The sequence below is a fragment of the Cricetulus griseus genome, chromosome 2 (assembly GCF_003668045.3).
Source record: "Cricetulus griseus strain 17A/GY chromosome 2, alternate assembly CriGri-PICRH-1.0, whole genome shotgun sequence".
NCBI classification, from domain to species: Eukaryota; Metazoa; Chordata; class Mammalia; order Rodentia; family Cricetidae; genus Cricetulus; species Cricetulus griseus.
Window position 1 is genome coordinate 292163123 of NC_048595.1, and position 14272 is coordinate 292177394.

The following is a 14272-nucleotide window of genomic DNA, read 5'->3' on the forward strand; positions in this document are numbered from 1 at the left end:
ACAGAGAAACCCTGTCTCAAAAACACAACAACAACAAATACTACTTCTCTAATTTGAAATCTGAATACATTTGTGAAGTTAAGCAGGTCAAGAGTCATCCACTGTCCTTGTACAGAACTTGCCCCACTGTGGCACAGGCTCCTAACAGAAGGGATATGGGGCTCCCCAGACTCAATAATGGGGTGAGGACATCCCTAGGGATGAGCTGAAGGTTCTTCAACCCCAGCATAGACACCAGGGGGTAGGGGGGCAGTGAAGTTCCTGAAATACAAGACCACACCCATCCACACAGTCAGGAGCATTATCACAGATGGGAGTCACAAGGTGGCACCTGCTCATAGCTGGCCTCCACCTCAAATGTCCCTCTGCTCTGGTGAGGACCCACAGTCAAACAACTGACTATTTCCCAATCCTGGCAGTGGGTTAATTCTGAAACCAATCATCCAACGCCTGTCAACTAATCTGGCCAGGTGTGAGGAGGTAAGCACAGCCTCTCAGAAACTACCTAAATTACACCAGAAGTACAGTCCTTTCCACTTAAATTCTAGGATGCAATCGCTTCATAGCTTCAACATGTGGTCTGAAGGCCATGATGCTGGGTGGCCCCCAACCATTACCCCTCAGCTTCTCTCTACTTCACACTTAATGTGCACAGTCCCCAAGCAGGACCCCAGCTTTACTGGTGACCAAACTGGCCATCTGCAACTTTAAGAAAGCAGACGTTTGAGTCAAACCTGGGTCACACTATGGATTCTGCCACTAGATGGAGAAATTATCCCCAGGTCCCCGCAGCACCCCCCCCCCACACCTGATGGGAAAAAGCCAGTGACCAGGTTCCTATGGCAACTATACTTAACTATTCATCAACTTTATCAACTCATTTTATGCCCTCCCGTGTCAGGTGGATGTCCTGCATTTTTATGACATTGGCATGTTTCAGTTCTGCCATACACATTCATCTATGATTCATTATTTAAACTTGCTTCATTTTTTTCATCTGTTAAGATTCCATAGGTGGGGGCTGGAGAGATGGCTCAGCAGTTAAGAGCACTGATTGTTCTTCCAGAGGTCCTGAGTTCAATTCTCAGCAACCACATGGTGGTTTATAACCACCTTAAATGAGATCTGCTGCCCTCTGCTGACATGCAGGCAGTAGACTGTTATACATAATAAATAAATAAAATCTTTAAAAAAAAAAAAAAAAGATTGCATAGGTGCCTAAGAAGCACCTCACCAGATCTACAACTGATTTAGCTATGATAAACATGGACATGTTCAGAACAGACTGAAGTACATCTTGGGGAGAAAGCCTTTCCCAAAAGGAGACCTGTACACAATAACTGCAAGGACCATGTGCTGCATATTGCCTTTATTGCGCAGAAGAAAAAAAAAACTTTCTGCAGATTGTCTTTGGCTACTTTGTCAACAGAAAAGTATCACACAGTTGACTTCACAACACAAAAAGCTACATGTGCTTAAAGTAAACATCTTCTAGAGGGCAGAGTAGTTTTCAGTCCAGTTACAATCCTCTGGCTATGATTTCTCTGTCCTCAAAGTTAACTATCTAAAGCAACAAGGAAGGGCATTAGAAGTGTGCCTTGTCTCACTAAAGTAGGACATGGGATGGGAAAATCCCGTGTTTCAAAGTCACCTACATGTTGGAGAGGAGACAAACACCACAAGGTATAGGATCCTGGCAAAGGTTACGGACTGCCAATCACAGGAAATCAGACCATAACCTCATCTCTGTACCTGGTTGTGGAACATGATAAACAGGACATGTACCGCTCCTCTTACTTGAAAATGGAGTTAGTAGCAAGCTTTTATTTCTTTCCCTTGTCCCAAGAGCCTGCCATGTTGTGCCTAGTAGAAGATCCAACCGACACTGGTTGCTACTACAAGTCTTAGCACATGCAGAAGAGTTCAATTCACATGGACGGAGGTGACACGGGTGTCCACGAGGCTATGAGGAGGCTTTGGGCTGTGTCGTACTGGCTTTCAGAAATGTCTGTGACTGTAGCAGCCCCTTCATACATCGGGGAGCCAGAGGACGTGGTGGCTGAGACCGTGTGCGTCAGGGGTGCATAATGTGCCGGGGAGCCTCGAAAGAGCTGGGCTCCTAGCCCATTGGACACCCCGGCTGTCTGGGAACCCGGGGTGATGGTACCATTGCTCACAGACCATAGGCTGGGGTACTGGCTGAAATGAAGAAAACAGATGTCAGGGGCTGGGAAGAGGCTCTAAATAAATGAGCTAAGTGGGGACGAGGTGGAGGGGACCAAGGAGTACTCAGAACACTATTGCCAGTGATTGCATCATCACAGGGCTTTGCAGGAGGGGGGGGGGGTTGTTGTCCACTATTACCATGTGTACAGAAGCTACTGTACTACGAGACAAAAATCAATATGAAGCAAACTAAAGGAAGGTGTGTATAAGCACAGTGGACAGTAGGGGGTTGAGCTCTGTGCTCATTAACACACAGAATTGGCACTGAGTGACTACTTCATTAGCTAATGTTCCCAACCCCACTGCAGCAATCCCTGGATTCAAAGAGAGCATTCCTGAGAACACATCATTGCTGGCCTCATCTCATCCAAGTGACAGTGTGTTAGCCACGTCAACATGCAAGGGACCCCAGAGCTGGGCTTGTGCCCATCTCTGCTCTCTAACTCGCCCCATGACTGCTTTTCAGGTTGCCTCATCTATAAAATGAGCACACTGACATGAGAATTAAGCCCCCTGGACTACACCCTATAAACCAATTTTATTGAACTATGTTAAATGACAGATTAAGGTGGATGGAGTGGCAACTGCCTATAACTGGAACAACTGAGGAGGCTGAAGCAGGAGGATGAAGACTTTGAGCTCTAGACTGTGTAGTGAGTTCAAGGCCAGCCTGGGTTACATACTAGGACCCTATGTCTAAAAAGCACTAGACAGCTAGATTCTTATTAGTAAAGATCTATATGCTAAGCTAGAATAGCTAAGACCTTAGGCAAACATTTAATGTCCTAGGCCAGTAGTTCTCAACCTGTGGGTCGTGACCCCTTTGGGAGTTGCATAGCAGAGATCCTGCATATCAGATGCTGACACAGATTCATAACAGCAGCAAAATTATAGTTATGAAGTAGCGATGCAATTATTTTATAGTAGAGGGTCACTCCAAAGTGAGGGACTGCATTAAAGGGTAGCAATTAAGAAAGTTGAGAACCACTGTTCTAGACTATCAGGTCCACCTTTGAGGTCAAGGCTGACCGCAGGCTGACTCCATTGTGAGCTAACAGATGGATCAACACCACTGTCCCAGAATTAATATCTTTGGGAACTTTCCTCACTGGACAATCAGTGCTAGCATCTAGCTTTGCTATTCTTTGCTCTTATATCAGTACTGTGGAGGAGTAACAAGCCTGAGGGAATGTAGTACCTCACTGGGGTGGTTGCTGAACCTTCCTATTCTAGAACTTGCTAGCCAGACAGTCTCCATCCTTTACCTATTTCCCAGCATACTACCGCTAAGGACTTTTACTCCTTTATCCACAGAAAAGCCAATAAACATATTGCCCTAACTGAATAAAGGTTCTGCAATGTTGCTTTAAATGACACGGGCCAACCCCATCAACCTTGAAGAAACATTCTGAGGGTGGGGCTATTTAGTATCTTTTTACATATGGAGAAACTGAGGCTCTGCTCATCACGGCACATGCTAAGTGCCAGGGTAAGGCTGAACCCTGGTCTGAGTAAGTACAACAGACCACAAGGAGAAAAAATGCAGGTAATCAAAACTAAACAGTCCTTGAACCAAGTGTCCCTGGGTCCCATCCAGTTTAGTTTAATTATAAACACAAATCCAGCCAACCACAGGTGGGATTTGGAGGCAGAAGGGGGGGGAGGCTGATAGAAATGAAACCAGCAGAAGCCACAGGAGGGCTTGGCCTCACTCCCCCGCCACACACACACACACACACACACACACACACACACACACACACACACACTTACCTAGAGCCTGTAGGTGGGCTGGTGCCATGACTCATGGGCAGCATGCTGGTGTGGCCAGGCACTCCGAGGCTAGACCAGTTGTCATGGGATTGCAGCATGGATAAACATGCAGACGAATTGTCGGCATAGGCTGAGTGAGGTGGAGAGGGGAGTTACCTGACAGGTCTTCAAAAGGAATAAAATGCAACAAAATGATACTAGCAGCTGCCCCAACCCAACACTGCAAGCAAATGCTGCATGGGTATCAGACACTCAGTAAACCACTTAAGCAGCCAGGGGGCCAATATTTTTTTTTAATCTGATTTGAAAATATATCCCAGTTGACATAAGCTTTCTCTTATCATCCCACCAGATGTCTTGATGGTATTGCTTATCTTTCTTTTTATTCTTATGCTATTTACATATTATTTGGTGGCATTGGGGATCAGATTCAAAGCCTTTCAAATGCTAGGCAAGTGCTGAGCCACTGAGCGACTAGAATACTCAATTTAAAAAGAAAAAAAAAAAAAAAAAAAAAAAAAAAAAAAAACGCTTGCCACTTTCTTTAGTTCACCTTTTCCACAGAGGTGAACAGGCTATGGAAACCATGGCCTCACCACATTAAAAGTATGATCTCCTCACCTCAGAGGCTAGCCTCTGGTTGAGTAAGTCTCAGGAACTGTTGCCTTTCCTTTAGAATCAGCTGTAATTGCTTAATTGTTTTATGGTGTTCCTTAGCCATTTCCCCCTCCTTTTGGAGCAGACAAAGTTTGGTCTGAGCAGACAGGGTTAGAGGTCTCTGGATGTCCTGGGGCTGAAATCAGGGAAGTTAGCAGTGTTGTCTAGAGGGCCACCACACCCTCCAGCTTCTGGGTCTATGTGGACCTGAGCTGTGGCTGGTTCTCAGGTGACACAGAGGAGCCTGGATTCTACCCTGGAGAATCTTTGGTCTAGCTGAAAATGCTTGCACACGGCTAACCCAATATATTCACTTTAGAGAGGGTCATGGAACATCTATCTAAACTAGAGCTCAGTGAAAAAGGCCCACGGATACTGAAAGCCTCCACAGGAACCTCTGGTAAAGCACCATCCTATCCAAGTCTCTTCAGGAGCCACTAGGAGCTAGGCTCCCTATCTGCACCCCTGTAGAGATGCCTCTCCAGAGGGGTCCCCTCACGGCCACCCCAGCCTCAGGTGAACCGAGGTACAGAACCTACTTGGAGAGTTGTTCCGATGAGCGTATGGACTGGGGTATGGTGACGAGCGGTGATTCCTCAGAGCTGGGTACCTCTCACAGCCATGTGTGGAAGGGAGAGGCAGTGAGCCTCCAAACTGAGGGTGGGAGCTGGCAGGTGGACAGAGGGTGCTGGTGCCAGGAACAAGCCACCCCCCTGCTGTGAGAAAAGCATGCTGAGTAAGGGCCCCTTGCCCCAGGAAGTCTCTAGAAGTGAGGAATTCCCAATGCCCCACCCCTCAGGGCAAACCAGTCTCAAAATTATCAGTGTGGAGCCTGGGATGCCTAGCTCTCTGGAGTGACCTGAGCTGAGCCCAAAGCTCCCTCTTAGAGGGGGTTACACCTGAGGCCTCCCCCAGCCCTTCTGGGATTTCTGTTCCACTGGCAAGGAGTTTTCTATCAGCTGAGCAAGAGTGGCAAAGCTTGTTCAAAGGATGTAGCAAGAAGACAAGAGCCCCCCCACATTCTTTCCACTATAACTCCCCTCCAAAAATCACTATATCCACTAAAACTAATTTTTCCTCATACTTTTTTATAAAGTCATTTTTTTAGACTGAGCAAAAGGAGCCCTCCATGAGACAATTTCCAAACAAGACAGTTCTTCAGACAATACTTAAAAGAAGGCAGGAGCACGCACACATGCCCACATCGTCCTGTGTGGCCCCATACATAGACCATCTCTTGCCCATTTCTCCCTGATCTGTTCACAAGTGATTACCCATGAGCCACAGTGGGGACCTGTTTGTTAAATTCATTAGGAGATGGTATTAAGACAACAGTTTAGAATAGCTGGTCATAGTTTAAAGACAGAGTGTGCTAGGCTCATTTTGGCAGCTGCTGATGTGAACTGCAAAGCAAGACTCTTCTACCCTTCAGCAGGGACTTCTCTCTCAATATTTTCAGGCTCCTCCTCAGAAGGCAGAAGCCAGGCCTAGGTGTGTCTGCATAGATCTGCCCCCCCCCCGCCGCCAATTCTGGCTAACAGAACTCCTAAAGTAATTCTAAAAGAACTAGCCACCTTACAAGCCACCCAAATCAGGGGCGGAGGGGACTGAGCATCACAGTTGGTCATGTGTGCCTGTAAAAACATCCATTCAGTTTTCAGCCACTAACAAGAGTGGAAGCCATCTCCAAGGGGATGGAAATAAGCTCAGTTCTCATCAGACCCAAGTCTAAATAAACTCCCAGGAGTTCACTCTACCCCCAGCCACTGCAGAACAACACACAAACCCACAGTTCTTTGGCCTGCCAGTATCCAAAGCCCAGGATGGTCAGGCAACCTCCAAAGCAAAGGGCCTGTGCCTGGGGTACAAAGTAGGGCCATCCTGCTACCCCCCACCATTCCCAGAAACCCCTCAGCTTCCCTCTGGGTTCTGGTTTTAGCAGATCTTAGAACTGAAGCAAGCCAGCAGACACGGAGGGTGGAGGTGCAACAAACCGTACATTGAGAGTACCCCGGCTGCTGGCAGTCTCCGGGTTCCTCCATCACATCTTTGTGGTCATTTCTGGAAAAAAAAAATCAGAGTGGTCAAAAGGAAGCACTGCCTGCAGACAGTGCTTAGCGTTCCTTCTCCATGGTCCTTTGTCCCAGGAGTGGGGTTAGAATTCTCACCTTTCTTTTGCATCAAGGAAGGCTTTTGCAAATGGATTATATTTAATTTTAAGGGCTGTGATCTGAAAAACAAGAAGATGTATTTACTAATACAGTGTTGGCTACCAGAGGATTTAATGGTGAGGAGCAGGGGTGGGAAGTATCATAGGCCTGTAAGCCCAATGATCAGAATGCAGGAGGACTGCTGTGAACATAGGGATAGCCGGGGCTACACAGCAAGACGCCCCCCCCCCGATCAAATGGAGGGGGAGGGGGGAAACACTACCAAAGAAGGAAAAAAATAAAGAATAGAAACAAGTTGAAATATTCAGGGTCTGAAATGCTGAGAAATTACAAAGAAAAACAATTTCTAAGTGGAATTCCCAATAAACTTAGTCTCTATCATGACTATAAGTCAAACACAACCTGGGGTTACTGTGGAGGTCTAAGGGTCAACAGCAGAGCCTTTAAAGCCCCTTGACAGCATTTTCCAGGAGGCCATGCTGCTGAGACCAGGGACTGTCACCTACCCTTTCGGGAAGTTTTAAAAGCACAAAGCTGTGGCTCATGCCTCTTTCAAGAATGTGGTAGATATTTATTGATTTAGATCATCTTTGGAGACAAACAGCAAAATGCTTGAATGAGTATTTTAAACTTTTCCCCTCTTACCACAGAAGTGGTAAATCTGCACCAAATTCAGCCTGTCTTCAGCACTGTGACTTTACTTCCCAGTCCCCAGCCTATGTATGAATGGAGGGCACAGTGAGAGACCCTCTCCCTTCCGGAAGTCTCACCTCCTCGTTCTGGTAGGCAGTCACAGCTATGAACTGGGTCTCAGGAAAGCAGTGGCTGGTGATCATGCGCTGTGGGCCCCCAACCCTCACGATGTGAATTCGAGGCTCATACTTGTGCAAGGAGTTCAACATGATCTGCAGGAGATAAGGAGCAAGAATGGAAACCTGTGCCTATCTCCATGCCACAATCTCCACAGGACCCACTCAGTGAAAAGTGGATCCAGCTACCAAAAAAAAAAAAAAAAAAAAAAAAAAAAAAAAGTCTCCAGGAAACTGCATGGGGCCCATAGTTGGTGTCTCTCAGAGTTTTATACATCTGCTTCCCACGGCTGGTCTGGAACTAGGACGTGAGGTGCTATGCACTATTAAATAAACCCTGTCAGAATAAGGCCACAGACAATTTCCAATGCCTGGCTTGATGGCAACTTGGAGTGAGTTTTCTAGGAACAGGCTCCAGGGAAAGGCTTTTGGGAAGAGTAGGATGTGCACATTTGTACAGACTTCCCACCGTGTTTCCTTTGGACTTTAATGTGACTGAGGATTCAGGATCAAAGCCCACCTGGCTGTGCCACTAGGAGTGATGATGGGGCCTGAGCGGTTATCCCAAGAGGCAGGCCAGCCAGTACTGAGCCTTCCAGGGCGAGTGAGGACTCCCGCTTCCTTCGACAGGCCTCAGTGTGAACCTTATCAGCTTAATATAAACAGTACTGAAGATTTAATTGGGGAAGCCTGTGGTGGCTTCTGTAAAACTGACAGAAGCTGAAGGAGCCCTTCTAGGCTCCCATCTGGGAGAGCTGCAGCCCTCTGCCTTCAGGGCTGGGGCCCAGCGGCTGTCTCCTGTACAGGATACCTGGCCTCCTCCATTGAGCTTGTTGGTGAGTTTGACTTTGCTGAAAGACACGGGCGCCTTCATCCAGTGGGCCCCGAAGTTGGGCGAGTCTGGGTGGATGTAGACGCAGCTGGGCGCCTGAGGCTCTGGCTTGCCCCCAGGTACCCACTCCCCATTCACGTATTTCCAGCGGTGATTGTCAGCCGCGACGAAGTCCAGCAAGAAGGAGTACATGGCATTGGGGTCCAGACCCGACACGTTCACCTTCAACACCGGGAACATCCTCCTGGAAGACAGGGCACAGCAGGAGGACCCCGAAACTGACCCATCCAGTTGGAGAGAGGAATCCTGGCACAAAGTGTTTATTCCAGTTAAAGAAGAGCCCCCGCAATCGGTCCCTGATCTTTCTCAGCCCCGGGACCAAATCCATCTCCTCACTAAGCCCATGGTCTCTTGGAACAGCAAAGGGACAAACCTGGCCAAGGCTTTCATAGACTCAGGCAAGTCTGCACACACCAGTGTAGACCTAGGAAACCCAGAGTTCACATATCTCCTTCCCCAGGTTTCGTCAGTGAAAGGTCATCAGTGAAACTTGGGTTAGGAATCTCCTAGGGGCACTAAACGCAGCAGGAAGAAACAAAGTCGGCCTTAAGAAGAGAAAGGGTGCTCCCTATGAGAGGCATTCTCCAAGTCCCAGACTGCCGACTTGCAGCACGCACCTACCTGCCGTTTTTGGTCACAATCATCTCGTTAGTTAGCTCCTTGAAGCGCAGCCACAGCTCGCTCTCCTCCAAGCCCACTCGCAGCTCGCGCTCCGTGGGGTCGCCCTTCTCGCTGCCCGCCTGTAGCTCGCTCTCCACGGCGCTGAGCAGGTGATCCACTCGGTACTGCAGGCTCTTCCCTGCGTTCTCTGTGCCCGGGGAGCTCATTCTCCTGCCGCCCTCTCCACCGCCCCAGAGTCTTGACTGCCTACCCAAGAGTCACCTTCACTTCTCCACCACCACTTTTCCAAGAAAAAGGGTCACTCGGGAAACCCAAAGACCACACCTGGGTCCCAGCACATTCGCCAAAGGAGGGCCAGGACCGGGATATAGGGGGAGGGGGGCGGGGAGAGGGGAGAGGGACTGGGGAGCCGCCGTGGTTCCACTTGAACTCCCACAAGGCGCGACAAGAGTAAGTCTCTGGGGGAGAGAAAATGGGTCCCCTCCCCATAAATACAGCCGAAGTGGCCTCGCAGGGGGCGCGGCGGATTGGGCGGGACACCCTTTGAAGTGCCGAGCCGCTGCCCATTGGCGGTGCGCGGCCATATCAGACCCGCCGGGCGGGCCCGGAGGCCGGGGGCCAACAATGGGCTCCCGCGCGCGCTTCCTGTAAGGAAAGCGTCGGGCGCAGTCCCGACACCCCCGCCCGCTCCCAAATGTTTGCACCTCCATCAAAGCGGCGGGGCGGACCCTGGGGGGAGGGCAAGGAGCAGGGCCGAAGCCACCCAGGCCCGAGGCTCCCAGAGCAACTGCTAAGCTCTCCACTCCGAGCTCTCCAAGCGCAGCTCAGCGCCTGCGGCTGTGCCCCGCGGAGTGTCCACGCTGCGCGCACCTGCGCGGGACTACGGCGGATCTGCGTCTCCCCGGTCTCCCTGACCTCTCCGAAGCCTCAGCCCCCAGAGGTGCAGCAGCTTCGGGACACGTCCCCTCGCCCAGTGGACTGTCACTAACTCCCACCTCGGCGTCCGGGTTCCCCACGACCTTCACCTGCGTGGAGAGGGAAGCCCAGTGTGGATCTGTCCAGATAGCGACCCTAGTAGGAGGTGTCCTCGCGTCCCACATAAAAGCTGGACTTTGGTGACGGAGGCTGCGCCTGCACCGAGTATGGCCCCGGGAGTCCCGGGCCTCTTTGCCCCGCGGATTGGTGGAACGCTGGCTGGGCGCGTTTCCCCACCCGCCTCCGCACCAAGCGGTGTGGGCAGCAGTTGGTTTATTACCTCTCGGTGAGAACCTCTGCCGGAGAGCGAGGGGAAGGTGACAAAGAGCAGGAAATAGTTCAATGAGGTCTCTTTAAACAATAACATGCCTCTAAAACGGGAGCCCAGGAAGCGGGAAGGAAGCCAGAGATCGCGCCCAGCTCTTTAACGAGGGTCTGGGTTCTAAGCCTCCGTTTCCACAAGCGCACCCCACCCGGAAGCTTCTTGGAAGAGGCCCCTACATCAGGTGGGGCACCCACTTGTGAAAGCTCTGTGCCTCTCTGAGTCTCCCTGGGAAGTCTTTGGGGTCGGGGCTGTGGGGTAAGCCAGAAGCCGGCTCCGTGTTCTACCTGCCTCCTACTTCTGGGAGAGGGTTTTCCGGGGGGGGGGGCAGCGGGGTGAAGGCACTCCCGGAGTGATATGGGAACGCGGTCTGGACTCCTTTCCTCTGCCTTTCCGACTGATTACCGGGAGCTGCGAGGCGCCGGGCTATCCCGCTTACTTGTTCTTTTGTAGTCTAGGATGTAAAGAAATTTCGGGCTGACCCCAAGGAGACAGTTCCATCTGCACAGACAGCAAAAGGCCTCCATTTGCACCCAACCCCGACCCTCCCGTAACGCCCACCAACCAGCTTGTGTTGTGGGTTTGCAGGAGTTTGCGGGAGGGATGCCACCTTCAAGGGCGGAAGACCCTAAGGGCTGACACTCTCTGAGTTCCGGGCACTTGGAATAAAGGGTCTAGGTGGAGGAGACATGGGGGTGGGGGGTGTCCAAAAGTGGCGTGAAGGCGGAGCCGGCCCTGGGAATGTGGTAGCTCACTGATGGATTTTTCTCCATCGCCCACGAAGCTCGAGGAAGATCGCTTTGGATCGGTTCTCCAAACCGGAGGAGGCAAATAAATGTTACTTTTTCTACAGTGAGCAGTGAACTCTCTACACTCCGGGTTAGAAGCAACTCTTTCAAGGCTTAGCTATTTTGTCCCTACCCTCTTCTGTGGTTGATTTCTGATCTTTGTCCCCCGAACCTCGTCCACAGCCTTTTCAAGGAAGGCTACGGTGCATGACAGTTTACAGCCAAAAATTTCCTCCAGGCCAGCTGTAAAGAATTCCCAGTTAATAACCTGCGCTTCCGTGGGAGAGGCGTGGCCTTGGCGCTGCTCGAGCTCTTTTGCTTCTCTCTCAGGTTGATCGTCCTTGGGAAGCCTCAAATTCCCCAGAAGAAAAAGCAGAGAAATGTCATGCCTGGGCCTCTGCACCCGAAACCTTCCCACGAAGACCAAACAAAGGGAAAACATAAATGTATGCCCACCGCAGTTCCCAGAGAGGCAGTTCCCCTGGTCTCACCCTTCTCAGACAACAAAGCCCCCTGTCCTTTGGAGCTAGAACCAGAGAAAAGAGACATCCTGGGTCCTGGCCTCACCTCCAGGGTCTTCTTTCGTGAAAGAAGAGGGGTCATTTCTTTTGTGTCGCTGGGAATAATTCATACCCATGTTGCAGAACACAAGAAACATGAGCCCTAATCACTGTTGAGATTCAGTGTACCAAGCTAGTCCTTCTCCACTCTGTTCCTCCAAGCTGACCAAGCAGACACAGCACCCCCAATCCTAGGTTAATGAACATGACACCTTCCATGAATAATTCTGTCACTAAATGGTGAAAGAAAACAGTGACTTTGGTGGGTGCTGTTAAAACAGCACAATTCTTTAGACTGCCTAACATTGAGCTTTTTTTTTTTTTTGACATTGGATTATTTGTTGTGGCTGTGGTTTTGTAGAAAAGAATAAAGACAGGATTTCAAACTAGGCCAACAGGACTCATCTGTCAGTGGTCACTGACATGGAAAGAAGGTCACCCCACAAAAGATGTCCTGAACTACAAGCAGAAGGGAGGTGCTGCCCTGTGTAGAGCTGGGTGAGGGCTAGCTGAAGAAGGTGTCTTCAAGTCAAATCCTATCCTAGATGTCCTTATGAGCCAGTGCTCTGATTGTTTGGGGGCAGGAGTTGACACATTAAAAACAAATAAATCAGCCAACATTTCTCCCTAACCTCTCTGATCTTCGAATCCAATGTTAAAGAGGGGACTCTGTGGTCATTGGTTTGGTACCTTCTAGGGTAGGTTGAGTCTCTTCAACCTCCTCACCTAAGCTTTCCTCCTTAGCTTTCCATGCCCAGTGGGTCCAGGTTTCTTCATGAGTAAATTGGGGGAGCTCTTGTGTATCATTCTTGTCTCAGTGCAAACCTCAGAGGTCATCAGTGCCTGGGAATGACTGCCCCTGCCTATTTGTTTCTCCTGCTTCTCCCCCGAGCTGTTTCATCTCTGGTCCTTCGGCAGGTATTGAATGGTGTGTGAAGTATTTGCGCCACACTACCCTGTCAATTTGTCTCTATGTCACTCTTAGGGTTTTACTGCCTCCCATGCAGATTTTATTTCTTTGCTGTCCCTTTGAGTTTCTGGCAGTCCTCTTTCCCTCTGAATCTGTCATGCTATTTATTCCACGGTCTTCTATGGCAGCCTGCAGCCTTTTGCTCCTTAGGCTGTTGGTGACTCCCAGAAGCCACAGGATTCTGCCTAAAACTCAGCCTGACAGCTGTTTTAGGTGACCACTGTGGGCTATTTCTTTTTTTTGTCCTGGGCTATTCCCCTGCCTTCTTCATTAGCCCTTTTGAGGAGAGTCCATATTTCTCCTTCCTTACTCCACTTGACATGAGCTAAATCTGAAATAAATGAATCTTTGCCCAGATGGCCCCATACAGATGAGGTACCTCATATCTAACCTTCTTGAGCTCAGGAAAGCCATGGAATGCAGATGTCCCTGTGTCCAAAGATGTCACTGTGTCCAGGAGAAACAACAGCCACCGAACTGAAACCCACCACAAGGGGTGTTTTAACTATAGGCCTGGCAGCCTTGTGTATGTCCTAAATAAGCCTATGTCACCGAATTCGGGGCAGCCTTCCTATTTTCCTTATTCCCAGTTTCCCAGAGAACAGTAAATTGAGACGGAGCATAATTTGAATGACGTGAAGACCCCACAGCCATGGGAAGAGAACTGTGGAGGGGAGATCAAGAGGTCAGAGCTGTAGGTATTATGGTGAGAAACTTCTAAGCAGACAGAGAACGGGGAAAACATGGGGCCAAGTCCTAAGGAGGACTCTGAAGTGCCTGCCAGACTTCTTATATGGGGAAGGTCTGGTGGTCTCCAGAGTCCTGGTAGAAGGAATCTGAAGTCCCACAAAAATCCAAGAAGGAAAGAGCACTGATTTAGAGGCTATTGATAGGAATTTCCACGGGTGTTAGAGACAAAAACTGTAACATGACAGGAGCAGGAGACTAATGGAATTGTGAGAATATCCCAGGAGGGGACAGCAGGGGACAAACAGTGAGGGGGTGGGGTGGGGGGCAGAAACCTGCAGGCAGCTTCCAGGAGGAGTGGGTGTGAGGGAGAAGGCTTCGCCCACCTGCTGACAGCTAGCCAACGGAAAGGACCGGGAAGGAGGAAACCTAGAGAATGCCCTGGGGGAATTCAGAAAAGAGAGGAGTTAAGATAAATCTCCCTACACATCAAGGGCAAGACTGATAAAAATGGGGGAGAACGCTTAACACACCTCTGAGAAGAGACTGAAGCAGTGGCTCCCACCAACAGACCCCAACAAGCGGAAGAGCCAAGAAAGGAAAGCCCCTTGGAAGTCAGAATTAACACATTCAATGACCCACACTCAGGCTTCCAGACCACAGCCCTACCTCAGAATACAAGAAAGCCTATTGTATGCAGGGGATTATGTGCACATGTCATGCAGACAAAAAAAAAAAAAAAAAGGAACGTGAGAAAAGACTTTGACCACCATCCCAGGGTGGCATCACCCACCCACATCAACCATTAATCAAGAAAATGC

The 14272-nt window shown here is 49.7% G+C and overlaps 1 protein-coding gene across 3 annotated transcripts; it reads right to left on the bottom strand.

Moving 5' to 3' along the window:
- Positions 1–1928: 1928 nt before the first annotated feature.
- Positions 1929–9355, bottom strand: Tbxt (T-box transcription factor T). Of its 3 annotated transcripts, none has more exons than XM_035439110.1 (8): positions 9150–9355; positions 8448–8712; positions 7598–7732; positions 6825–6886; positions 6656–6717; positions 5196–5369; positions 4000–4129; positions 1929–2199 (listed from the first exon to the last, which is right to left on the bottom strand). In XM_035439110.1, exons 1-8 carry the CDS (start codon positions 9353–9355, stop codon positions 1929–1931), a joined length of 1305 nt encoding a protein of 434 aa, XP_035295001.1. The 3 variants fall into 3 exon arrangements, with proteins under 3 accessions (XP_035295001.1, XP_027256925.1, XP_035295002.1); XM_027401124.2 differs by having other exon boundaries at positions 5196–5372; XM_035439111.1 differs by lacking the exon at positions 5196–5369.
- Between the last annotated feature and the right edge of the window lie 4917 nt (positions 9356–14272).

Excerpts from the sequence above, each read along its gene's own strand:
- Tbxt (XM_027401124.2), bottom strand. The coding sequence starts at position 9,355 with ATGAGCTCCCCGGGCACAGAGAACGCAGGGAAGAGCCTGCAGTACCGA. Across the intron at positions 7,733-8,447 it reads AGCTCAATGGAGGAGGCCAG|ATCATGTTGAACTCCTTGCA; the intron begins GTATCCTGTACA and ends TATCTCCTGCAG. Across the intron at positions 6,887-7,597 it reads CTGCCTACCAGAACGAGGAG|ATCACAGCCCTTAAAATTAA; the intron begins GTGAGACTTCCG and ends CTTGTTTTTCAG.